Source organism: Neofelis nebulosa, chromosome 4 (genome assembly GCF_028018385.1).
Source record: "Neofelis nebulosa isolate mNeoNeb1 chromosome 4, mNeoNeb1.pri, whole genome shotgun sequence".
Classification (NCBI taxonomy): Eukaryota; Metazoa; Chordata; class Mammalia; order Carnivora; family Felidae; genus Neofelis; species Neofelis nebulosa.
In genome coordinates, this window is record NC_080785.1 from 165950684 (window position 1) to 165977791 (window position 27108).

At 46.6% G+C, this 27108-nt stretch overlaps 1 protein-coding gene across 2 annotated transcripts in view; it reads right to left on the reverse strand.

Moving 5' to 3' along the window:
- Window positions 1-27108, reverse strand: part of SAFB (scaffold attachment factor B) — a 37742-nt gene that overhangs the window by 9640 nt on the left and 994 nt on the right. For both annotated transcript variants that reach the window (XM_058728329.1, XM_058728328.1), the window contains exons 2-13: window positions 24599-24683; window positions 12727-12791; window positions 12438-12644; window positions 9756-9818; window positions 7157-7184; window positions 5705-6215; window positions 5236-5285; window positions 4309-4403; window positions 2441-2590; window positions 2277-2359; window positions 1790-1929; window positions 1537-1625 (exon numbers count right to left, since the gene is read on the reverse strand). In XM_058728329.1, the coding sequence (XP_058584312.1) occupies window positions 1537-1625; window positions 1790-1929; window positions 2277-2359; window positions 2441-2590; window positions 4309-4403; window positions 5236-5285; window positions 5705-6215; window positions 7157-7184; window positions 9756-9818; window positions 12438-12644; window positions 12727-12791; window positions 24599-24683 (1566 nt within the window). The remainder of the gene's footprint in view (window positions 1-1536; window positions 1626-1789; window positions 1930-2276; window positions 2360-2440; window positions 2591-4308; window positions 4404-5235; window positions 5286-5704; window positions 6216-7156; window positions 7185-9755; window positions 9819-12437; window positions 12645-12726; window positions 12792-24598; window positions 24684-27108) is intronic.

Here is a 27108-nt window from a genome sequence, read left to right on the forward strand (position 1 = left end):
TTATAACATGTGCACAAACAAGCATGCTGGAAGTTTGCAGAACTGGAACACTGGCTTGCTACAGCTAAAATGATTTGCCATCTCGCAGCACAGGGTACCATGGCAGGCCCGAGGCTGGCGCCTGGGAACCTGGCATTCAGAGTGTCTCCAGCTGACAGTCCCAGGGTGGTCACTGTGCCTAGACTGTGCCCACTGTGGTTTCTGCTCAACACCTGCTTTCCTCTTCAAAGTCACGAATTTTGGTATGTATCTAGCAGAACGTCTAGGTAACCAGCCCCCAAATAACAACCTTGGGTGCTGACACTAACAGGCTAACGGGCTTCCCTGGGCAAGAGCATAGGCCACACGAAGGGGAGAGCACGAGGGAGCCTGCATAAGTCCTCTCCGGACTCTGTCTGTGTCTTTTCCCCCATGACTGGGCTGTGTATCCTTACCGCACCACTGTAGGCAATCTTAGCTGTGAGGACCATCACAGGCCAAGCCCCGTGGTCCTGAGGGTGAACTGGTGAACGTGGGTGGTCTCGAGGACCCTGGCCCCATATCTATCCAAGTTGCAAGACCCAAAAATTGAAGTTAGGGACACTGACAGCTGCCTAAGCCCTCACAGCAGGCAGAGTGAAATGGTAAGGACCCAAGACAGGTACTTTGTGAATTGTGTTCTCTGGGGCATCTGCGTGGAGAAAGAATACGGGACCGAGCCCAAGTGGAGATCCAACTCAGAAGGGCATGAAACCCCAGCTGGGTTACATAGGAGTTTAGGAATGTGTGATGGAGAGCTGCCACCACTTTCAAGGGAAACCATGAAAATGGCCAGCTACATGTGGATTCGGGTGGGGGAAGCCAACTATTCCCATATTTTAATTTTATAAGACAGTGCTCTAACTCTAAAGTCATGGCGCCTTCACATTTGAACTTTAAAATTAGCTTTAGGTAGTAAGAAAACAAAAATTCTCATCAGAACAAAGTTATGCGCAAACAAAAGCTTTTAAACTCTTTCCGTTTTGGGGGGGCAACTGGGTGGATCAGTCACCGGAAATCAAGTGTCCGACTCTTGATTTTCACTCAGGTTACGATCTCATGTTTTGCAAGTTCGAGCCCTGTGTCAGGCTCTGTGATGACAGGACGGAGTGTGCTTGTGATTCTCTGTCTCTCCCCTGCTCTCACTCTCTCAAAAGAAACTTTAAGAATAAAAAAATAGGGGCGCCTGGGTGGCGCAGTCGGTTAAGCGTCCGACTTCAGCCAGGTCACGATCTCGCGGTCTGTGAGTTCGAGCCCCGCGTCAGGCTCTGGGCTGATGGCTCGGAGCCTGGAGCCTGTTTCCGATTCTGTGTCTCCCTCTCTCTCTGCCCCTCCCCCGTTCATGCTCTGTCTCTCTCTGTCCCAAAAATAAATAAAAAACGTTGAAAAAAAAAAAATTAAAAAAAAAAAAAATCACTTTAAAAAAAAAAAAAAAAAAAAAAAGAATAAAAAAATAAAAAAATAAATAAGTGAAGTAAGAGAAACACTAAATACCCTAGTTAGAAAATTGATACTCACTCTCTCTTTGGATCCTGAAGTCTTGACACTAATAACAGGCACCCCTTTAGATTTATCCATCACTACGGTCCGCTCGGTTCCTCGACTTCCTGCAGAAGAAAGGAGTTGTGTAATGGAAGAAACAGAAAACTCCCAGATTAGGAAAAAAGGATTTCTCTCTATGGAAAAGAAATCTAGTATGCACTGCTAACAGCAAACCGTAAACCACACCAGCCAGGAACAGAGCATAGGGTGGCATCACCAGTGACAGTACCTGATTTTGTGGTTCGAGATCGCTCTGAGGGGCCAGGTTTCTGATCATCTTGATCTTTGCTCTTTTCTCCACTTACGTCTTCACCCTTCTTAGTGTCCTCTTTTCTATCAGCTTTATCTTCCCTCTTGAGGTTCGCAGATCTATAAATGACATCCCAGAACAGACGCACGTTACGTCCAACATTTAGGCAGCAAAGCAGCCACGACGAGACTCTTGCCGTGAGCGCCACGTGACCAGGAGGCTGCCTGGGCGTCAGCAGGACGAGGCCCGACAAGGGGAGCCGCCTGCTCTCCCCAAGCACCCTTGGAAGAGGGGCTGAAGGAAGGAATCCTCTCAGGGAGCTACTGAAGGTGAACCCCCTCCACCAAACGTTCGTATAAACTAAAGGGGGGGGAGGCCTGGCGGTCTCCCTGTCTGTGGAAAACGTGCAGGATGCGAAACGTAGAGAGGCCATCTTGTCCACAGTTCCCTCAGAGAAGAGCGGTACCTGTCACTGGTGCTGGACTTCTCCTTCTTCCCCTCACCCTCTCTCTTCTCAGAAGTTTTCTTCCCAGTTGGTTCATTTTTCGCCTGAGAAAAAGAATCAAGTGCAAGTATTACCTTATTTCCTAAAAGGGTCACATCCCGGTAAGAAAACCGGAGAGCACTTACTTTTTCCACGGAGATCATCTTCCCGTGGAGCTCTGTTTTGTGCAGGTGGTTAATGCATTTTGTGGCCTCTTCTGCCGTGGACATTGTAACAAAGCCATAGCAGCGAGCTCCAGGACTCCGGGCATTTGTCACAACCTTAGCGCCCACCACCTCAAAGGAAAGCACACGAACGGGACTCAGACACAAAGCCCCCACTCACAGACCCCCAACACCCGCCGCGTGAAACGCACAGGACATCCCTGTTCACGCTGCTTTCCTCTGATGCAGGAGTCCCGGCACCTGCCCTGGAACGAGGACTGTGGGCGACGCCCTATCACCCAGTGCCTGACAAGTGGCACATGGCAACCAGGGAGGATGACGCTACTGCCTCACTGGGACGACTCTGCGGATCTGCCCCACTTTCGGCCGTTCCCTCTGGGGATCAGACCTCAGCCGTCATTCCGTTAGCCGTGTGGGCAGTGAAGCAGGAAGACAGATGTGCACGTGGAGACTGACGTAAGGACGCTAAACCCATCTTACTCCGAGCGATGACAAAATTCGGAAGGAGAGGTTTCTGGCACCAGAGGCACATCTCTGCACACTACTTACTTCTCCCAGTGACCCTGGCAAGTTAAGGTTAGGCACTCTGGCTCAGGGGACGTCCCACAGAAGCCAGCATTCACCCTCATTATGCCACACGGACACTCAGACCCAAGAGAGTTTCCGAGTGGGCTGTCCCCACTCAAGGACATTAAGCTGACAACGAACCCAAGACACTGCAGGCTCCAAGGTGACACGTCCCTGCTGAGAGTACCCATCTGGGCCACAGGGGAATCGTGAAAGAGGCCCACCACACATTACCGAGGCCCAGGGAATCATTAGTTATTTCTACAACCCCATCGTATTTAATGTCACTCTTTTTGGTTCCCAGACATCGATAACCAAAGCAAATACTATTGGTTTTCTCCGCTATAAATTGTTGAACCCTTACTATAAACAGAGGCCTGTGCTTAAGTCTCACTTTGGCTTGCCCCAAAAGCTACCCCTGAGAAAATGAGCCCTGGATGCAGCAGTTTATTTAGGAGGTGAATCTAGAAAGCACATGGGGAGGTGGTGAAAAAGAGAAGGGAAGAGAGCTAACGCAGGTATTCTAAATCGAACACGGAACCGCAGCCGGCCTGGAGGGGTGGGGGAGGCGGGTGCCTCTATCCATCATGGCCACCGCTCTTGGGCTGAGCGAGGAGGGGAATCAGGCAGAGGAGAAGTGGCCCGGCTGTGGGTGAAAGCAGGCGGGCTGAGGGACACGGGCCGGGGCACCAGCAGCTCTGCAACAGCTACACACGCCATCTGAAGGAGCCAGCACCTCTGAGGGCCCTCAAGCAGACGGGAGCTCACACAGGGGAAATGACGTGCTCCCGGCCACCCGACTGTGAGCAGCAGAGCTGGGCCCACAGCTGCCCAGACCGGTCTGACCCTAAAGGCCCTGTTTACAACCCCTCTCTACAGCCTCCCTCCAGTTCCACAGTGACCACCATCTCGCAGAAGTGCTGACAGCACCTCCCCGCCCTGCCCTTTGCCACCACTGCTGAAGTTGAAGACTCAACACCACAGAAACGGATTTAGAAAATCCTCTAAAATTTACGTGGTGGCTTTGGGGCCCGGGAAAAGGGAGAAACAATACGGAGCAGGCGTGGGCTCTGGGAGCTTCCACCTCTCTCACCGCGAGCAGTGGAGGGACAGACCCGCCACAGGCTGTGAGCAAACATGAGCCAAAGAACGGCATGGTGTCGTTCAAAGCAGTCCCCGAGAGGGGACAATCATCTGCATGTAGAGGCCGTACCACATTGGCTTAAAAACATTTTCTCTCCTCGATGACCCCTTGGTCTTACCTTCCCGTATTTGCTGAAAAGATTCTTCAAATCTGTGGCTCTGGTGGTAGAAGAGAGTCCGCTAACCCAGAAATTTCTACCACAACTGCTACGACCTATGTCAAAAGAAAAGTCTGGTCAAAACCACCACACTCACGAGATCCTGAGTCTTAAAGACTACAGTCATTCCAAACCAGACACTTCCCCACTTCTCCCAGATGCCAGCACAACCCAAGCCAGCTAAGACAGGAGGGCCTGCCGCGTCCTCACACAACGCTGGGAAACGCACACCAGGTCTACCAGGGTGGTGAGCAAAGCCACTTTAGCAGCAGCGAACCAGGGGCTATCAGGAACGTGGGAGGTTGGTTCACACAGAAAGTCCCCAAATGGCACTAGGCAGCCCGGTGGAATGGCTTCTGCCCATAGAGGAGCTGCTATCAGGATGAACCCAATCCAGATGCTTCTTCTTGTCATATATACCTTCCCACCTATGCCTCATCTGGATTTCTTCTAGATTGCTAAGAAGGAATCCGAACCAACAAAACGTCGTCTCCATTAGCGATTTTAATAGAGAGCGAAGCTGTTGATAAACCTGAAGTACCAGATAACCCCACGATAGCTGAAGTCAGAACATTTATTCCCATTTACAAGTATCACTGAGGCTAAGGAAGTCTGCAAATCAGAGGGCCAGTCAGGATCGATGAGCTCAAAGTGCTCCCTCGAAAACAAGTGTCTGCTTCAAATCGACAGGTTAACTCTGAGGACCTGGCCTGCCCTCTATAACCCAGAACCTGCAGATGAGTAGCAGAGGAGGGGAGAAAGGCTTCATGAGAGGCCCCAAAGCACATCTGGGAAAGAAACACCATATGCAACGAACCGGAAGCAGATACCCCACTGCTGCCAAGGCCCAACATGCTCCAGGAGACTGGGGTCGCCCCGGTGACCTACCCTTTTCCTCTTTGGAAAGCCTTTTTGTATCCGAGTCATCTTCGACAGAACTAGAGACAAAAGATAATGTCACTCCAGAAGGAAGCAGCAGAGAGGAAACAAACTCAAAATTATAAAACACGTGCTGAGGTTGCATACCTACCCGAAATTTAGTTCTGAAAAAATGATACCCCGACAAACTTGTATTGGAAATCTGACCTAACCATAAGATTTCAGACCCATAGGAGTTAATTAATTCTGCTGGGCTAAAGATAATTAGGAAGAATTAAAGAAAACAACCATGATAGGTTGAGAAAAGAAAAAAGATTATGTAATCAGTTTAAAATAAAGAGAAATAAAACATCGTTTAGAAGTAAACTACAATTGCATCAGTCTGGCTGGCCAATTGCAGAAAAAACAGCTTATGTGTGTCATTAAATGACCAATGAAAAGGAGATAGCGTCTGGTCTAAAACTGAGAAAAAACAAACCTCATTTTCTGATCAGCGCCCTCACTGGCTGAGGACTCTTTAGGAGCCGGAGGGACTTCATTACAAGCTTCAAAAGCAAACTTCTTCACGTCTTCTTTGCTATCTCTGGGGTCTGGGCTTGAGGCTTCCTGGGGCGCTTCCGCGACCTCCTCGCTAGAGGCTTCCGTGTGCTCTGAGGCTTTACTACTCTGCTCAACTGGCTTCTCTAGCCCTACAGGCTCACAGTCCGTCCGCGCGCCATCGCCCGGCTGCTCCACGGGCTCCCTTTTCACTACCGCTAACAGGGTGTCTGCCCTGCTCGCCTGAGCTCGTGCTGTTGACTCGCTGGCCAAATCTAAGTCACCCTCCTCCGGATGGGCGCTGCCAAAAAGGTCCTCTTCCTCCGCAAGCTTTCTGTCTGGCCCCACGCTACTTGTATCCTGTGCAAAGGGCTGCTCCAGCTCGGAACCTTCTTCTTTTACTGGCTCAGATTTACAAGTTTCCCCCAAAATGTCGAGTATTTTCTCATTTTCTACGGATTTAACAGGAATAGAATGGCACAAGGTTTAATTACCAGGGAAATAAAGCAATCACAAATGCGGAACCGGCACGGCTGCCACGCTAACACGAAGAGAACCGCTAGCTACACAGAGATTGGAAAACCCGCGGGTACACAAAGTTACACTGGTTACACTACCTGCGCTCCAACCGACTGCTACAGTAAGCCGCTACGCTACATGGAAGAGAAAAGCATCCCAGAGATTTAACCCCCAAAACCTTCTGGCTGATTCTTGACAGTCTTCATTCTGTCGTCGTTTACATAGAACTCTTCCAAATTTAGCTTCCAAAGTCCAAGTTGCTTAACTGAATGTATCACCATTCACTGAACAGCTCAATTTCCAAATTTCTTTGAATTTCTTTTAACAGAACAGTCCAACATGAAAACCAGAATCTCTTCCATCGGTGATCTGAGATATTTGCAGTCCAGAAAGTGAACGGTATTTGTTTGGAATTCTCATGAAGAAACTCTTTCCTCTTCTGGAATCCAGTTATGTCTCAATGTTTTAAAACGCATCTCCCTACAACTACCTGCACTGCCTGAATTAAAAACCACAAAGTTAAGACACTGCCCAATATCACAAGATCTGTTTTGTGGGGTGCAGAGGTTATTAGCTCTTGAGAGGCATGCAAACTCTTTCTACATGTTTAAATGCCGTTTATGTTTAAAAAGGCATGAGATAGTCTCATCTCACCAATACAGTTTGTAAAATGAGAAGTCAGCCACTTTCACAGATCTGGTGATATGGCTGGGTTTCCAATCTCTATGATCCTGGTATGTTCTGGATCGTAAACCTTTAGAACAATGTATACTACAGTAAGGCAACTTTTTAAAATTAAAGAATTTAAATTAGAGAAGGTGGAAAGCTAGAATGGTTCCAAACCCCCGCTGGTAAGTTTTTCATTTAACAGTACCTGGCTCCAAGGATGGCTCTTCAATTTCCTGCAACCAAAAACATAAATAAGATTGTGCCAGATGAACGCAATCTAGTTCATTTACGCTGAAAACTAACTAAAAGGGGGATTTCTGAAGTACATACTAGGAAACTCACAACTGCACCAGGTGGAGAACCTGCTCGCGCATTCAGGAAAGAGCCTGCCCTCAGACACGCCATCTCCCTCCCCTCCGCCCCAAGCTCCCCATTGCAGGCTACTCTCCAGGGGCCTGGGCCCTGGTTGCGGATACTGTTTCTTTTGCCTTGTTTCCCCAGCACCTGGCAATCGTATCACTTTCAGTGGTGATGACATCATCACGGGCTTGTCGGTCCCCCTAGACTGAACTCTTAAAAGCCAAGAGAGCGGTGTTTTTGTCTACTTGTGGCGTGTAACAGAATGCCTGACATTTCACTCAACGTAGCGCTAATTTCTAAAAATTCAGAAGCGTGAGGGAACATAGGTACAGGTGGTTGGACCTCTGTTCTTAGTTCACATGGTCCTACTACCTCACCTCTGCCTGCCTGTCACTTGCGTGCTGTCCAGCATTACACGCTACTCCCCCCCCCCCCCCCAGCTTTTCCAACCAGCGTTGCCACGGGGCCCCCTCTCATCCGTAAATATCCTCCAAACCCTTCCCAGAGAGCCCTGTCCGTCCAGACCATGGCCACTCCTCACCTACAACAGCATGTGGTCTCACTCTCCCTTCCCCATATGCCTGCACTTTACCGCCATGGTGAGCATATGGTTCCTCGTGGCCTAAAGCCTTTAGCAATGGCCCCCACACCCTCTCTCCCCCAGCAGGCCGTGTCCCCGCCCCACCCCCAGGCGAGGCCTATACCTCCCTCAGCACTTGGCTTGGGGGCCATCTCTTCATAGAAAGGCTTCTCCTAATGGCTTCAGAGGCTGCCCACTATGGAAGAGCCCCTCTGTCAACCGACTAGGTTCCACGCACAAATTTAAACACCCCCCCCCCCCCCCCACACACACACACACTAATCAGACAATCCTAACAGGTTGGAGCTATCATTATCAAACTTCTTTTCACAGACAGGGAGACTGGCACAGAGTGACTGACAAACTTCCTCAAGGACACACAGCACAGCCAGAATCTAAGCAATGGCTGTGTGGGTGGGAGTGCACACCAGTCCTGGTCTCTGCTTGACCCTGCTGAGGTACTTCCCATGGCGAGGAAGGGCTCTGGGAAGATGGTGACCACCCTTTCTTCTCCTTCATCTCTGTATACACACCTGACACATGCTTGTGGGATGGAGGGGAATGGTCTGCACCTTCACTGGGAACTAGTCTGCCATCCTGGAAAGCACTGTGGAACTGTTCACTTCTCTCAGTTTCGTTTTATGTATTTTTTTTCATGCAATGTACCCCACCCTGGGAATTAAGCCTACAACTAAAGCCAAAGATCATTCTAGACAGAATTCTCTCCTTAACTTTCTCCAGAAAGAAATTAATGTACGTCTATTTGTCTCTGGAAGGGTTTATATATTTTCCACGTTCACACAGGAGTCTTTGACCAAAAAAACCCAAAAAACAAAAAACTAGAGCAAATGGCAAGACCCGGCTCCTCCTTTCCTTTCGGAGTCAGGAAATGGGTGGTATCACTTTGCAGCTGGAGCGAGACATCAGGACTAAAGGTAAACTGGGCTCCACCACACTTTCTTGAAGTTTGCACCCTCCTCGCAGCTGGGATTCTGGCTTGCCAATAACCAACCTTGCCCCTGCCTGGCAGAAGCAAATGGGGATTGTGTCTGAAAGACGGCTTCTAATTAAGCAGTACAGGTAAATGAAAAATGACACCAAAAAACCCCAAAAAACAAAAACTGGCACATACTATGTTTTTATTTCCTTGCAAAATTTTCCAATGAAAATCAGACTGCTACCCAGATAAGTTTATTCCAGCAGTCTTTATCTAGGCAGGCTTGCTGAAAAATTAAAAGGAAACTCAAGACCCACATGTATGTAAATCCTACCTGAAAGTCAGTCCACATCTCATTTGTTCTCATCTAAGATTTAATATTTACACAGACGATACAGTCAAGATGACAGAGTCATCAAAATAAAGTTCTGCATTTGCTGTGAGAAAATTCCCGTAGACGGAACCAGAACCCCCGAGGCTCCACCCTTCCCAGCTGTGACGTCACTGCTCTGGCCACCCCACCCCTCCTGCACCCTCATCTGGACCCCGAGAATCTCTCCTAGGGAGGGAGTGCTCCCCTCGGCCCCCCCACCCCCACCCCATCTCACCCAACAGAGGATACCACCCAGAACAGATCAGACAGGCGGTCTTTCCGCCGGCAATGAAAGCAACAAGACCTTCCCAAATGGGCCCTCCTCTTGGCTGTACAGAAGCCACGGAGCTCGAAGGGGAAGGAAAGACGAGGAGTCCTTTGCAACAGGCACGTTGTATTTGGAGAAAGTGGAAAGTAAAACCCTCTCTGAAGGTGCCAGAGGGGCAAACACACCTCACAATGCCTTGTACTTAGCAGTGCCATACAACACCTGAAGTGGTTGCCAGAAATGGCACTCATCTTGGATTCTAAAATTATTGAGACATACAATTTACCTGCAATATAGTGAAGTCAGATGATGAAGTATCTAAATTGTTTAGAGTTTCTTTGTCCTCCATCTGTAAAATAAACGAGAATACAGCTTATGTTGTCAATACGGGGTAACCCAACGGCACATCCATACAATGAAAAATAACAGCCATGAAAATCACTCCTGACACAGTGCAGGAATCAAAACAGCATTATAGTTTGACTTCACCTCAGTTTAAAGAAACATTCCAAGTGTATATACCTGCAGATAGAGTGTGAAACCCACTAAAATGGTACCAGTGAGGATTTTAAGACGCAAGCCAAAGGAAAAAGGAAAAACAGTAGGTCTAATCTAAAAAGAGATTAAAATTAGGTAGTACAGACTCTCCCAAGTCAGTCGGAACCCGAAGTTTGGGGGCTGCTCTCCCATGAACAATGTCCAGAACCAGACTGCAGGACAGATTCTCAGATTTCTCGGGCCGCCACTTCTCCAAGCCTGAATGCTACGGCTACTGAGCCTGCTGCCCCAAGGTGGCTCCGGCCTAGACTGGGATGGATCCCTTGAGTACCTGACTCCTAGCCTCATCAATCTCCAAAGTGGAGCGTGGGGATAGGAACACAGGACTGCAAAGTCAGGTGGCCCAGAGGCACCTCTGTTGGGGAAGAACGACTGGTGTACTGATCTTCTAAGAGGCGGGCTCTACCGAATAAGGTGGGAGTTCCCCATACACATAAGGGAGATCCATAAAATTATTGGGCGAACCAAAATAATTTTAACTGCTTGCCATAACACCCCAAGCTGGTTATGTTTTAGGGAGGACAATAATGTTTCAAGTATTTGCTAAAGAACATGTACGGCCTATTACGTTTATCTGGCTAGGAAGCCACCCTTGCACCACTCCTTCCTTCCCGACGCAGCTGTCTCCAGATTGCCTGTGTGTGCTCCCAAGAGTGCAAGACCATCTGTCCTTTCTCTGCACAAGTGGCCACACATTGTGTACCCTGCCACAGCTTCACTTTCCTCTTGGAGATTGTTTTAATTCCTATAAACCTAATTAGTCCATGTACGTGGTTACATTAAAAGTAATAACTATAATAGCAGAAGGGGTGATAACATTTCACACCGACGACAGCAATGACCCTACAGTGCGGCTATATGCTGGGCACTGCTCTAAAGCAGGGTCAGCAGACCTCTCCTGTCAAGGGCCAGCTGGTGTATATCTGAGGCTTTGCAGGCCAAACGGTCTTTGCCATGATTATTCTACTGTACTGTTGGAGAAATCAACCACAGAAGACTGTCCCCAACAGGAGTGGCCATGTTTCAACAGATCTTTGGCCAGTATGACGACTTTGGATCTAAGCTGGTAAGAAGCATTTGTCTTTTCAATCTTCCCCAAACCAATTATTTTTGCAAGTGAGGTCTAGAGAGGTTAACTAACTTGCCCAAGGTCGCACAACAAATTAAGTGGCAGACCTTTACTGAATGGTCTTAATTCTTACACTATACCACTTCCATCAATCATAATTACTTAACCATCACTGACAGACACTCGAGACACTTCCAGGCTTTTGGGACTGAATGTATTATTTTCTAATCAGAGAGGAAAAACCAACTTCAAGAAGCAGCAGCTAATAAGGAAGGGTAAGTACTTCGTCTCATCGCTCTAGCGTTTGGGGTACTTTTGAGGAAAGCCACTGAATGAGACTCACGCCAAAAACTAAAATTATATACCCTATTTGTATCAAAACGAGAGTCATTTCTCAGAATCACACTTTCCATTCCAAGGACAGTCTGCTACCTCTAAGGATACTCAGGATCCGTTCCACTAGCAGAGAACAGAGGTTCCTTCCCTGAGGATGACTCAGGAGGCACCCACCAGAAGACATCTGAGAACCACTATAGAAATGAGGTGCCTCCCAGGAACCCACACATAAGCATTCCTACCGAGATGCCTCACATCTTCTAATTTTTACCGCCTTTTCCATCTAGTCAACATTCACCCTCACAGAAATACAACAATCTAATAAATTTTTCGCACCAAGTCAACACGGTGTAGGAGTTAAGTACACGGACTCTGTCATCAGCCTGGTCTTCTTACTCTCTTACGAGCTATGGGTTCTTGGATCTTTACCTTTACTCTCCAATTTCCTCAAGGAGAAAATAGGCAAAACGGCATTTACATACGTCCTGTTGTGTCAAAAAGATTAAAGGACATCATGCCTAATGCCTGGCAGACAACATTCAATAAAAAATACCCATTACAACTGTATTATAATTTGATTTGTTTCTAACATGAAAAAACTAAGGCTTAAAAACCGTCCAAGCTTATTATGGAAGGGTGACTAGGAGGGTACCAGACGGTTCTTTAACAGGAAAAGACCAACTTTCAACCTGTATTTTGGTATTTTCGAGTCTTCTGAGCCATATTACCGTAGACCAACCTCCTAGAATGGGAAGGTCTTGAATAGTGCCCCTGAATGTTTAAGACTACATTATGCAAATAAATAGCACCTACTCACGTACCTCACCAAGACACTACTTTTCCAAGCAAAGCGTGTTTTCAGAACTGTCTGAATTTTACACGTGAACAGATGAACTAGTTTTAAAAGGACCCAATTCCAGACGCAAACCTTATCATCTACCAAGATATTTGAGGAACTGACGAATCCCGGTACATCCTAGACAGAGACCCTGCCGAGTTACCTACAGCATGTTCTTGAAGCTGCTCAGGAAGGTCTTTCATTTCTCCCTCGACTAGCTCTCTGCTATCGGACAGGGACTCTGGGAGGTTATCCGCATCATCGTCTTCTACGCCGTCTGCAACGCTTCCATTATCGATTTCTGCTTCGTCCAACACGCTGATATCCATCATGTCGATGTCCTGCAAGTTCTCCAGACTTGTTTCAACGTCCTCCTGTGACAAAACAAAACATAACCACCACGTGACCGCCATGGGTCAATCCACCAAGTTGAGTCACTAGCAAGGCTGCACATACCTGTCCATCCCCAGAGTTTTCCTCCAGTCCATTGTCTTCCACACCCTCTTCTTCTGGCTTACGTCCTGGAGAAAGAATCATTTACGCCATGAGATCAGTGACATCTATATTCCAGAAGCAGTAACTTTTATAGGCCCTAAGCATTCCAGAAGTAGACACCAACACCACGGCACTTCCCAACTTAGGGATGGTAAGACCATTTGGGACTGGACAGCCTACTCCTACCCCAGGCAGAAGAGTTCTGTTCTCGACAAGTGGCCGTGCAAGTGTGAGGAGCTAGAAATGAGTGCATAGGAAGGTCGGGGCAGATCAGACCTGTTCTGAGGCCTGACCTCTGTGTCGAGTGGCTCTGGTTGTGGGAAAAGAGTATTTCACACAGTGTGCTGCCTTTTAGTTAAGAAAGAGCAAGCGTATTTTCCTACAAAACTAACACAAGACAACATAAATAAGCAAAAAGGAAAAACCATCCATAATTTTACCACCTGGAGTTATCAGTCCCCATGTTATCATATACTCACATACACAGACATCCTCTCCTATCTTGATACCTACGTACGCATAAGATGCTTACAAAAATGGCACCGTACGGTCATTCTGTGATCTCGTCACTTAGTATCTTATGAACATATTTCCGTACTCTTTAACGGCATCATCTAGAGATACCACCATTTATCTAATTAATACATACAGGTAGAAATTCAAGAAAAAGCTTATAAAGATGAACATCCTGGCAGTTTTCTTAAACGTTTATTTATTTGAGAGAGAGAGAGAGAGAGAGAGAGAAAGAGCACATGCGTGAATGGGGGAGGGGCAGAGAGAGGAGGAGACAACAGAATTGGAAGCAGGCTCCAGGCTCTGAGCTGTCAGCACAGAGCCTGACACGAGGTTCAAACTCACGAACCGTGAGACCATGACCTGAACTGAAGTCGGACACGAAATCGACCAAGCAACCCAAGAACCTCCCGGCAATTCTTTTTGCACATAGGCAATTACCATTCTAGAACATATTTCTAGAAAGGGCATTCCCAAGACAAAGGGTATTTTTAAGGCTTTTATTAAAAAAGAAAAAAGATCCTACCTATTATCAGGATAGGTCACTCCAATTCACACAGCTCCATCAGCTATGAATGAAACTGCCAATCTTTCCAAATCTTTGGTAAAATCAGGTGTTAATTTTTACCTTTGTCAATGCACTAGGCAAAAAAAGGAATACTGTCTTCACCACAATTTATCTTAGGTTGCATTTTTTGTTCAGGACGCTGGACTCACCCCTTAACCCTTCTCACTCAACCTCTTAATGTTTCTTATGAATGGATTGCTACATTCACAAGCTGTTCTGAAGACAACAGTTCACAACGGCCAGCAGGTTGGCACTTTCATCTAAATAGTAATTATGTAGCCAATGCCTTTAATTTTTATACAAATTATCAGATGAATAAAAAAAATAGAAAAAATGCAAATGATACTAGAAATGACAGATCTAAAGAGAAAAGGGAAATCATTAGCCACGGTAGTCATGAAAACTATAGGGCAGAAGTGGAATTTTTGGTCTGAGAACAGGCTTGCGAAAATTAAAACCTTTTCATCACGAAGAACGAAATCCCAGGTACGAAGTACACGAAGTACACAAAGTACGCTGTGGAGGCCGAGTCTCAACAGCACAGTGCAACGCAGTGAGCTCACATGCTTCGAACTACAGCTCCTGGTCACGGAGGCAGAGCTCAGCTTCTGGAAGGATGCGGCAAGGGTTGCTGATCAGCTACCTTTACTCAGTCACAAATCCTCAGAAAAACTCACTTCCTTCAAGACCTTTTTCCCAAAATGAAGATCAGTTTCTTAAAGCCAGTAGCTGTTTTTCCAAGTCACGTAAGGGAAACAAACGTTAACTTGCTTACATTTAAGGATTTATCTTGTGAGTGTGCAAGATGCATTAACATTTAGGGCAAAGGGCGGGGGAGCGGCAAAAACACAAACCTAATCATGGATACCGTAATTGAGTTTTCTAAAAAAAACCTTCAGGGGTAAGAATTTCCTCATAACATCTGTTCCCTGATTTTTCCATATTCTAATTTCATTCAGCAATATCAGGAAATCTGAACAGTTTTTTAGGAATACCTTCTTCAAAAACATAGAGCGTGTGGCACCTGGGTAGCTCTTTGGGTTAAGCGTCAGACTTGTCTCAGGTCACGATCTCAACGTTTTTGAGTTCGAGCCCCGCGTCGGGCTCTGTGCCGACAGCTCAGAGCCTGGAGCCTGCTTCGGATTCTGTGTCTCCCTCTCTGCTCCTCCCCTCCCCCACCCACACACTCTCAAAAATAAACATTAACCCTCCCCCCCGCCCAAGAACATGACACTAACAGCACCACTCAATACATTATGTGCAAATAGTCTTTAGTGGCTGGCGGGGAACACCGTTAGCGTTTTATAATATCTCCATGGCAAAATATGCCTTAAGCTTTAAAAAAATGTCTGGAACTCAACCCAGCGCTCTTTATATAAATATACCAAGAAGATGCACTAGCAGCATGTCCACGGATTATATTTGATAAAGCTGCTATCATTCTAGAATATATACCTCGTACATCCTAGTTACTAGGAAAACTCTAAGTAGGTCACCGTGAACTTTCAACCCTTTACTGATCTCTCCCTTCCACAAGAGGCAGCAGGTTTCCCACAAGCAAAATCAGTTTTCCACGTTCACAGTCACCTTTGCTCCAGAGCAGCAGCACGGGCACACTGCAGCCCAGACTCCTCACGGGGGAGCTCTCTCAAGTAAGAAACCAGCAGAGGTCAAGACGAACATGTATGTGGTTTGCTTTTTGTTTTTTAATATTTATCTGAGAGGGAGACAGAGAGACAGAATCGGAAGCCAGCTCAAGGCTCTGAGCTGTCAGCACAGGGCCCGAGATGGGGCCCGACACAGGGCTCGAACTCACGAACCACGAGATCGTGATCTGAGCCGAAGTTGCAAGTTTAACCAACTGAGCCACCCAGGCACTTCAAGAGAACGTGTGCTCGGAAGAACAGGCTTCAGTACAAAAAGCGTAACGCCGGTCGGGAAGTTTACCGAGAGCAACTATTTGGGAAAAGCCACTCTTCTAAAGAGGAGACAGGTGTTTAAGTCGATCCAAAATGGATAAAAATGAAAACCACAGCTCTCTAGAATAAGCCAAAGTGCCATCTTTATGTCAAGAGAAAAGGAGGCCCCTCAAATCCTCCCTCCGGAGTAAACAGCATCCTTGTTCACAGCCTCCTAACTACAAGGTATTGCTCTACTCACTCTGCTCTGGCATCGGTAACCTGTAGAGCAGGAACCTGTCCCTTGCCCTCTTGCCTGGGATTCCATCTCCTCTTCCTCCCCTGAGCTTCTTTCGGCCTCAGGACTCACCAGTTAACTGCCTCCTCCGACTCTGCCAGGGTCCCCCCAAAGCACGAGTGGCCAGATGCACGCGGGCAGGTCATTACTTTTTTTTTTTTTTTTTTTTTTTTTTTAATTTATTTTTGGGACAGAGAGAGACAGAGCATGAACGGGGGAGGGGCAGAGAGAGAGGGAGACACAGAATCAGAAACAGGCTCCAGGCTCCGAGCCATCAGCCCAGAGCCCGACGCGGGGCTCGAACTCACAGACCGCGAGATCGTGACCTGGCTGAAGTCGGACGCTTAACCGACTGCGCCACCCAGGCGCCCCTGGTCATTACTTTTAAAACGTATCTGATTACGGGTGCCCGGGGGGTTCATGGTTCCTGAGCTTGAGCCTTGCGCCGGGATCTCTGCTGTCAGCACAGAGCCTGCTTCGCTCTCCCTCTGTCTCGGCCCCTCCCCTGCTCGTTCTCTTAATAACTTAAAAAAAATAAAATAAAATGTATTCTATTACACATTTATGCAATCATATGCTCAAAAACAGTCACACTCCTCACGGTCATTTTTACTTCACGAATAAAAGATTCAGCCTCGTTTTCTTGCACTACATGTTAATTCACCTCCATCTTTTATTTTGTACTGTGGATATTCCTTAGGTTAGGGACTCCCACGCAAAGAGGCTTTATTAAAAAAAATTTTTTTTCACATTTATTTATTTTTGAGAGAGACACAGCACAAGCAGAGGAGGGGCAGAGAGAAGGAAACACAGAATCCGAAGCAGGCTCCAGGCTCTGAGCTGTTAGCACAGAACCCGATGCGGGGCTCGAACTCACAAACTGTGAGATCACGACATGAGCTGAAGTCGGACGCTTAACCAACCGAGCCACCCAGGCGTGCCCCGAAGAGATTTATTAAATCATTTCCAAAAACTGCCCAACTCCGCACATCCTTGCTAACATGGAATATTAGAACGGTATAAAATTTTGCCAGGGTGAGAGGCCAAAATGAGAACTCTATTTTTTTCTTTGCTTTCCTTCAATTACTGCAAAAGAATCTTTTTTCATTATACAGGCCAATGTTTTTTCTTTGATCCATGAACCACTTGTTCGTAATCTCTACTTTGTCAACTGGACTGTGAATTTTCCTTATTAGAAAAAATTTTAGTGTTTATTCATTTTTGAGAGACAGACAGAGAGAGAGCGAGCTAGCACGAATGGGGGCGGGGGGGGGGGGGGGCAGAGAGAGACGGAGACACAGAATCCGAAACAGGTTCCAGGCTACAAGTTGTCAACACAGAGCCCGACACTGGGCTCAAACTCATGAGCTATGAGAGCGTGACTTGAGCCAAAGTCAGACACTTAACCAAATGAGACCCCAGGTACTTATTTTCCTTATTCTATAATACTTGCTCTCAATCTGTTGCATCTGAGTTATTTACGTTGTCTTTTGCTGAGAGGATTAAACCTTTCGTGCAGCTAAGTTTATTAGCCTTCTTGTCCGTCGGCTTTAGTGTCATTTTAGGTCTTCACCAGGGTAACTATCAAAGTACTGTCCTAGCCAGAATTTTCTATTTGGCCTGGAAGGAGGAAGAACAGATCTTTTCCCACCATGAGATAGACAGCCAGCTGTTCCAGCATCATCTACTGAAAACCCCTCAGTGCCATTTTTAAGAGGAACAAATCCTCAAACTTCCCAGTTTCTGATATCCTATTAAAATTAGAGCAACTCCACATCACTGGTTTTCCATTATTTTTTAATTTTTTTAAAAATATTTGTTTATTTCTTTTGATGGAGAGAAAAGCATGTGTGTCAGGAATAACTGACAACTTTCTAATATGAAATCATCACATCTAGAAAAATGTTCTCAAAATTAGTCATGTCACAGGTTTTGAATATCGCTATTAGCTTTGCTATTTAAGGACACTAAACATACTACCTTTTATACCCACCTTGTCTTTGACTTACAAGTGTTACTGCCACCTCCAAAATCCAACAGAATAAACAATTTTAACTAGCTAGCAAGTTCAGTTGGCACACTGTTCCTGTTAGCCAGAACTTTATTTTTTCACATTTCTGAAGCTGTCACTGGCTAACTTGATTGCTTCAACAGTATTTCATTTCATGAGGCACATTCAGTCCAAGAGACCTGACAAACCCAGCACTGGCCCACGAGGAATGGAGATCACAGTAGCAGGGTACCGCTCTCCACAAAAAAAGAACATGGGTGCCTGGAAGAAATGGCTGATTCCCAAGGTACAGCAGGAAAGTACTAGAGGAATACCCTCTTGCGCCAAAAATAAGAAAGTGGTCAAAGAGTGACATGGACATGTCAAAAGACACGTGAGTCAGACTGGAGGGCTCTCACTGGAACAATCTGAACATCATCAAAATAATCATCATAAGGTTTAACAACTTACTGAACAAAGTAAGAATCTCTAAATTCACACTGATAAATAAAGGAGAAGAGCAAGCCATCCCTTATGGCAGAAAACAGACGAATAAATGTAGATAGAATAATACATTTAAAAACTCACCAATGGATAACCTAACGGATGCCAAAAGTAATGGAGAAAGAACAAGATATGAACAGAAGTCTCAAAGTATCCTTCTCATAGATACAGTTACAAAGAGTAAGATAGTAACTTTCCAGTGGAGAAAAGGGAGGAACACCACTTTAAGTCAGTTACTCAAATGGACAGCATGTACCTCCAGAGAGGATACACTGAGAAGAGCAACACTTCTGTTGGTACTGCTGACCAAAGTGTGTAATTTGAACCTAATGAGAAAAAGAAATATGAATGAATAAACAAACCCCAATTAAAAAACCAAACTAGCCTTTGTAATAAACAATCTGTACTCTTCAAAAATGGCAATATCAAGAATACAATAGAAATCTTAAAAAACTGTTACAGACGGGCACCTGGGGAGGGGGCTCAGTCGGTTGAATGTCCAACTTCAGTTCAGGTCATGATCTCACAGCTCATGAGCTGGAGCCTGGTGTGGGTGTCGGGCTCTGTGCTCACCGCACAGTGCATGGAGCCTGCCTCGAGCTCTGTGTCTCCCTTTTTCTCTCCCTCCCTCCTCCCCTCCCACCAAAATAAACATTAAAAAACAAAAAACAAAAAAACAAAAAAAAAGTTACAGATAAAAGGAAACCAAAGAGACATGGCAACTGAATGCAATGTATGACCCTGGCTTTTTCTTCCTTTTGAGCCGTGAAGAACCTAATGTCTAAATAAGGTCTGAGCTTAGACAACTTTATTGATGTTAGTTAACGTCTTCATTTTGATGACTACGGTTACGTAATACCCTTGCTTTTAGGCAATACTGGAGAATGTAGGGCAAAAGGGCACATGCCAGCAAATCATTCTCAAATAATTCAGGAACAAAACAAAACATACATACATATGTCTACATACATACGAAGGCTGGGAGGAGAATAAAGAAATTTAGTAAAATGCTAACATCTGGGGAATCTGGACAAAGGATACACAAAAATTTCTCAGTCTTACATCTTTTCTCTAATATTAACTTGTGTCAAACAAACAAATCAGCAGCACAGGATCAGGTATTGGCTAAAAAGCAAACATATCAGTTTTGCTTTTTCCAGTTAAATTTACTTTTCTGACAATTATTTTAAAACATTCTGCTTAGGGGTGCCTGGGTGGCTCAGCTGATTAAACTCTTGTTTTGCCTCAGGTCATGATCTCAGGGTCAGGAGACGGAGCCCCGCTGACAACTTGGAGCCTGCTCGGGATTCTCGCTCTCCTTCTCTCTGCCCCTCCCTCCCTCACGCACATGCACTTGATCGCAAAAGAAATGAACGTTAAAAAAAAAAAAAACTCTACCTAACAGATTACCGGTATGACACTAGACAAGTGCTGAGATTACCTCAGACATACGTTCTAGGATTCTGATTAAAATAACCAACATGCAGATTTTAAACCATGGAGTTTGTTCACCAATCGGGCCAGAAAAAAGAACTTTATATTTTCATTAAAATCTTGCTGAAGTGGGGGCCCCTGGCTGGCTCAGTCAGGTACGTGTCCTACTCTTGATGTCAGCTCAGGTCATGACCTCGAGGTGGTGGGATGGGGCCCTGCATCGGGCACGCACTGACAGCATGAAGCCTGCTTGGGATTGTTTCCCTTTTCCTCTGCCCCCTACCCCACTTACGCATGCCTGCCGAGTGTGCAAGTTCTCTCTCAAAATACATATTAAAAAAAAAATCTTGCTAAAATGCAATAAAGTTGTTGAACATAATTCAGGAGAACTTACATCCTTGCCCTAGCAAACATCAAAATGTACCGCAGAGCTCCAGAATAGAATGAATTATGCCAACCAAAGAACCTGGTGCAAGAGTTTGTACTGAATGGTTCTGTTTTACACGAAGTCCTAGAAGAGGCAAAAGTAATCTACCGTGCAAGTAATCACAACAAACGTTTTTTAGGGAGGGTGTGAGGGGGCTCAAAGGAATGTGACTGGGAAAGGACAAGGAATTGGATAACACTGTTCCATATACTTGGATCCCTACCTACCTCACACCATATGCAAAAGTAAATTCCAAATGAATTAAACACCCAAATTAAAAAACAAAACAATAAAAGTCACTCTATAATACGGAATATTTTTTATAGTTTTAAAGGAAAGGAAGACCTTTTAAAACACGACATAAAATCTAGAAACCATATAGAATGGGTAGGTTGACAGTGCAGCCTGTGTTACAAATTAAAACTTTAACAACCTGAGGCGCCTGGGTGGCTCAGACAGTTTAGTGCCCAACTGTTGGTATCATGATCTCATAGTTCTTGGGTGAGCCCTGCATTGGGCTCTGTGCTGACAGTGCAGATTGGGATTCTCTTCTCTGTCCCTTGCAAAATAAATAAATAAAACTAAAAAAAAAAATTAAATAAAACAACCTAAACATCACGAACAAGTTTAAATTTTAAAATAGGAAAAAACAATTGCAATGTTTTTATACAGAGAGAGTCCTCAAAAGTCAGTAAAACAAACTCAGCAGAAAAGTGGGCAAAGGGCATGAAATGAAAAGGCAATTAAGAAAATACAGATGGCCAATTAACAGAAGCTGTTTAATCTACGTAAAGAAATACAAATGAAAACTACCTGTGGAGAAATGCAGATAAGTATACCTTTCTTCTACATAAGAGACAACATTTAAAAAAAATACGTACTATCCAACATTGAGGGACAATTTAAATAGACACTCCCCCTCCCTGTGGTTGGTAGGGATATTAACCTATAGCCTATTGAAGAGCCATTTGTCAGTAGCTTCTTTTTTTTTTTTTAATTTTTTTTTAATGCTTATTATTTGAGAAAGAGAGACAGAGAGACAGACAGCAAGCAGGGGAGGGGCAGAGAGAGAGGGAGACACAGAATCCGAAGCAGCCTCCGGGCTCTGAACTGCCAACAAAGAGCTTGACACAGGGCTTGAACCCACAGACCATGAGATCATGACCTCAGCTGAAGTTGGCCGCTTAACCGACTGAGCCACCCAGGGGCCCCCATTTGTCAGTAGTTATTTTAAAATAAAAGGCACAGGGGCGCCTGGGTGGCGCAGTCGGTTAAGCGTCCGACTTCAGCCAGGTCACGATCTCGCGGTCCGTGAGTTCGAGCCCCGCGTCAGGCTCTGGGCTGATGGCTCGGAGCCTGGAGCCTGTTTCCGATTCTGTGTCTCCCTCTCTCTCTGCCCCTCCCCCGTTCGTGCTCTGTCTCTCTCTGTCCCAAAAATAAATAAAAAACGTTGAAAAAAAAAATTAAAAAAAAAAAAAATTAAATAAAATAAAATAAAAGGCACATATCTTAACCCCACAATTCTTCTATTAAAAGTTACCAAAAAAGATATTCCCTTAAATACACAAAGATATTTCTGGTTCATGGCAGCAAAGATCATTGAAAATACCAAGTAAAAACTGGAAAAAAAAATCTCAACAGTCTAGTAATAAAGAAACTGATGATGGGGTGCCTGGGTGGCTCAGTCGGTTAAGCGTCCGACTTCAGCTCAGGTCACGATCTCGCGGTCCGTGAGTTCGAGCCCCGCGTCGGGCTCTGGGCTGATGGCTCGGAGCCTGGAGCCTGCTTCCGATTCTGTGTCTCCTTCTCTCTCTGCCCCTCCCCCGTTCATGCTCTGTCTCTCTCTGTCTCAAAAATAAATAAAAACATTTAAAAAAAATTAAAAAAAAAAAAAAGAAAAGAAACTGATGAGCTAAGTTGTGGAATGTTGATATGAAACATTACTATTAAGCTATTTAAGAAATCAGGTCTTTTTACCTGTAATCACCGGGAATGCCCATAAAATGGTAAGTGAAAGAAGCAACCTACAAAATATTTTGTAAATTAAGACCTATTTTCTGGTTTCCCCCCCCCCCAAGTTTATTTTTGAAAGGAGAGAGAACACTAGTGGGGGAGCAGTAGAGAGCGAGAGACACAGAACCTGAAGCAGGCTCCAGGCCCTGAGCTGCCCGCACAGAGCCTGACACGGGGCTTAAACCCACAAGCTGGGATATCATGACCTAAACCAAAGTTGGACGTTTGACTGAGCCACCCAGGTGTCCCAGACCCATTTTCTTAAAGAGAAAAATATATTTGTACAGCTGTATACATGTCTTTGTGCATTTTTTTTTTTTTTTAAAAAAGACTGCATATACACAGGAAAGTCCAGGAAAGTATCCCCAACCATCTAATAACTGGTAAAAAAGTAACTTCTACATTTTACTTAATACAGGTCTGTGTTTAAAAAACAAAAACTGGGGCGCCTGGGTGGCGCAGTCGGTTAAGCGTCCGACTTCAGCCAGGTCACGATCTCGCGGTCCGTGAGTTCGAGCCCCGCGTCAGGCTCTGAGCTGATGGCTCAGAGCCTGGAGCCTGTTTCCGATTCTGTGTCTCCCTCTCTCTCTCTGCCCCTCCCCCGTTCATGCTCTGTCTCTCTCTGTCCCAAAAATAAATAAAAAACGTTGAAAAAAAATTTAAAAAAAAAAAAAAAAACAAAAACTGGGGCGCCTGGGTGGCTCAGTCGGTTAGGCATCCAACTTTGGCTCAGGTCATGATCTCGCAGTTCGTGAGTTCAAGCCCCGCATCCGGCTCTGTGCTGACAGCTCAGAGCCTGGAGCCTGCTTTGGATTCTGTGTCTCCCTCTCTCTCTGCCCCTTCCCCACTCAAGCTCTGTCTGTCTCCAACTCTCAAAACTGAATAGATGTTTAAAAAAAAAAAAAAAAGATTAAAAAACATCAAAAACAAAATACCCACTTAGAATACTTTACTTCCTTTCTTTCTTTCTTCTTTTTCCAATCAAAAAGAAAAAGAGATCCAACAGGCTCTATTTCCCTCCAGGGTGACCATCTTTCTGTGATTTTCCAGTACTCTTTGCCCTGGCAAAGACATTTACTTGGACAAAGCCAAAAATGCATAATGTACTATAGACCACAGAAGTGACTTTATTCCGAAGTCAAGTCACCTGGCTGCTTTTCTCCAAGAGCTCACACCACACAGTGTGACACACAGGGACTGACATTGGTCTTAGACACTTCAAACCCAATTCTTCACCACTGGCCAGACAATATAAATATTTCATTTTGTTTTTGGGCTTGAGCAACAAAGCCACCAATTATCAACAACTTTCAGAACAGTTCAAATGCTCAGTTTTAGTGGATTCTTTCTTAAAAGAGTAGCTGGATGTTACTCAATTAAATTACTGAGTGAATACTGAAGAAAAAGAAAGACAAGGAAGATAGAGCCCTTGCCCTCCACAATCTCAACACTGACAAGGTGACATAAGCATTAAAGCAAAGTATAAGGAGCCAGGTCATCGCACTGTAGAAGATCTAAGGAGGGAAGAGCTGCTGCCGATGGGATCACAGTTGTCTGTCGATGGACAAAGACTTGAATGCAGACAGAGAGGGAAAAAGGGGAGGTACAACACGTAAATTCAGGCAAAGAAGTTCAAGAAAGGAAACATGTTTGGGGCCTGACTAAAGCCCAGGATGTAGTAGAGGAAGGTGGTAGGGGTGAAGAAAGAGAGATTTGGGTGAGATAGTGAAGATCATTAATGCCACGTGCAATGCGGCATTTCTGCAGTAGGCGATTTTGAAAGCAATGCTGTAAGAGTGACGAGCCTGGTTTTGGCCAGGTGGTATTTAAAAAAGAAGTTATGTTTTGCAAGTCAGAGAAATAGGAGACCCAAGCAGTCCTAAATACTCTCTACGTAAAGAAGAAGGTTAAGAGTCTGGACAAACAAGAGCTGCTGAGAAATCTACAGAGTAAAATGAATAAATACGTAAATACCCTTCCCACTCTGTCTGAGTTCCTAAATACTAGAGAAACAAAATACACCAGAAGAGTCTTACTGGAAACGCAAAGCTTCATTCCAGGCCGTCTGGAGTCACAGGGCAGTCCGCAGGCCCCAAACACAGCCAAGTAAGCAGGCAGGCACATTAGCAGAGAAAGTAATTGTGAAGAGAGCTCCTAAAGTTGGCAGTGCTTATAAGATTCTCAATACCTTTGCTGGATCTCTTCGATGTCTTCTTGTTTCCCTCAGAGGTAATTTCAATTTCATCAGGATTACCCCCTTCATCTTCAATTGCCTAAAGGGAAGGTTAAAAAGAAAAAGTTAACCAAAAAAGGCAACATGCAGACTTGACTTTCATGGAGACTTCAGGAAAGGGGTGCCCCCCAACTCCTCTGTGGTCTAGCTCTAGGTTGGAACAATGACTCTGGAGTCAGACAGACTCTACCAGTCCTTAGCCGTATGGATTAAGGCGCATTTACTTTGAATAGTTCACTCTGGAACATGAGGCTAATAAAAGTATTCACCCTAGAAGGTCGTCCCGAGAACTCTCATCTGTGTAAATCAAGCACTCAACAATCAGCTGTTTTAACGCTATCATCACCACAACCTAGTTTATTCTCTTCCTGGACCAAGAAGAACTCAAAAAGGGAAAAGCACTCTCTTCCATTTCCTACGACTTCACCCAGCAATGTGCTGTTGACCCTCTGTGACCCCCTCTCCATGCCGTGCCTACACTTAGCACTGTCCGGACAGACTAGTTACTAACGCTCACGGGCGGAGATCGTAGCGTGTGCAGCACAAGACTGAACTGACACGTATTACCTCATCAGGTCACCCACACCTATGACGGCCTGCAAAGGTCTCGCTCTTAAGCGCTAGGGGACGCACCTGAAAGGATACAGAATTACAAGGCTCTCCCGGCAAGCCGGACCTCCCATCCTGAGAGCCTGTCCTTCACTTGAACAGCCCACACCCACGCGCGGCACAACATGCCCAGCACCGAGGAGGCACTCGGCAAACGGGTACTGGGCAGGTCGCTGATGACCTCCCCGGATCCTGGGCTGTGCTTTCCGGCTTTACCGAGAACCCTGTCTCTCGGTACTGTACTCTCCTGTGAGCATGAGTTCTATTTAAACCTGCTGCAAACGCTGTGTTTTATTCGTCGGTGGTTTCAGAAATTTCAGGGTGGAAGGAGTTTTCCAGCGGGGAAGGCTGAACTTGAAATGGGTCTTAGGAGCTTCCACATCTAGTCCATACCAGGAGCAAAGAAAGTCTCTCCCTTCTGTCCAAAGCCAGAGCAAGGAGGAAGAAGTGGAAGTTCTGCTCTGGGACCCAGGAAAGCACAACCAGGAAGTCCCCCATGTTCTTCCTGGCAACAGAGGGTTCTGGAATCCTGCAGGGGGAACAGAGAACTGCCCCCAGACAGAAGGCGTAGCGTTCTGCCCCTCGGTGCGTCTCCCCTGGGTGCAGTGTTTACAGGATCATCTCTAGGGGCACCGTGGGCTCTGAGTCATCCTTACGGAGCTCGGCGAACTGCACTCTCTGTGCTCCCTCCGCCTTTTCTTCATTTCCTTCCTGGAAAAGTGACTGGAGAAGGGACACCAGGTGGTGAAAACAGAAAAGAAAAGGAGGAGCAGTAGTTCCAGACTCGCTGGGGCGGGGGAGCGGATACACACAAACGCTGATGCCATTTCTGCACGACCACCGCATCCCTGAGAAAACGAGGGGACAGCGGAGGAAGCCAAGACAGCTCAGAGGGGACAGTGCTGGAGGGTCCCCGCAGTCACACACCAACCGGTCTCAGCCACCAACGTGACAGGCAGGTCCAACGCCACCCTAGCAGCCTTGCAGACCGTCTGGGGTGAAAGAAGGATGGAGGTCCCGATTTGGCTTTGCCGGCGGGGGGCCCCGGTGGCCAAGCAAGCCGTCCCCAAGTCCCCAGGTGCCGACCCTCGGCCTGCGGGCACTTCTGTCAAAGTACACGTCTCGGCTGACGGACGACGCCGAGTCTCGAACAAAGGAGGTCGGAATCCACAGCGAGAGAAACACAAGCTCCAGCGAGGAAGGCCCGACCGACTCTGGGCTAATCGACTGCTGGTTCTCAAGTCCGAGCTTCCTCGTTCGGAAAATAGGAACCCCTGCTTCCTCTGAACAGTGATCGGTAACAAATAAAGCCCCGACACGCGACTGTTCGGGGGCCGGGAGGGGGACAGAATCACCGATCACGTCGCCTGCAGGGGCTGCCGGCCGGGGAGGCCGAGATTACGCGGGAGACGGCCCCAGATAGCGACGGGCGGACGGGAAAAGGCAAAGAGGCCAAGAGCAACGCGCAGAAAGCGGAACCGCGGGGCCCCGACGCGCAGCTGACTCGTGCTTCCCGCGCCGGCCCCTCAGGGCTCCCCCCACGGCGGGGGTCACGACGATCCCGCCTCCGCAAACAAGCCGCACAGGGGAGCAGAGCGAGCCGGGCCCACCGCGCACCCGCACGTGCCAGGCACCGGGCCAAGCCCGCCTCGCGCGGCCTCGGCTGATCCGACCACGAGGGCGCCACCGTCCCTTCCGCTCGGGGAGCGTCCACGGGCTTCCAGGCCCCCGACCGGGCCGCGGAGCCCGGCGTCCGGACCCCCGGACGGGAGCCCCCACGCTGCCTGCGTCCGGGTGAAGCCCTGAAGCGGCCCCCGCGCTCCTCCCGCCAACGTCTCCGCGGCCCCGGTCGCCAC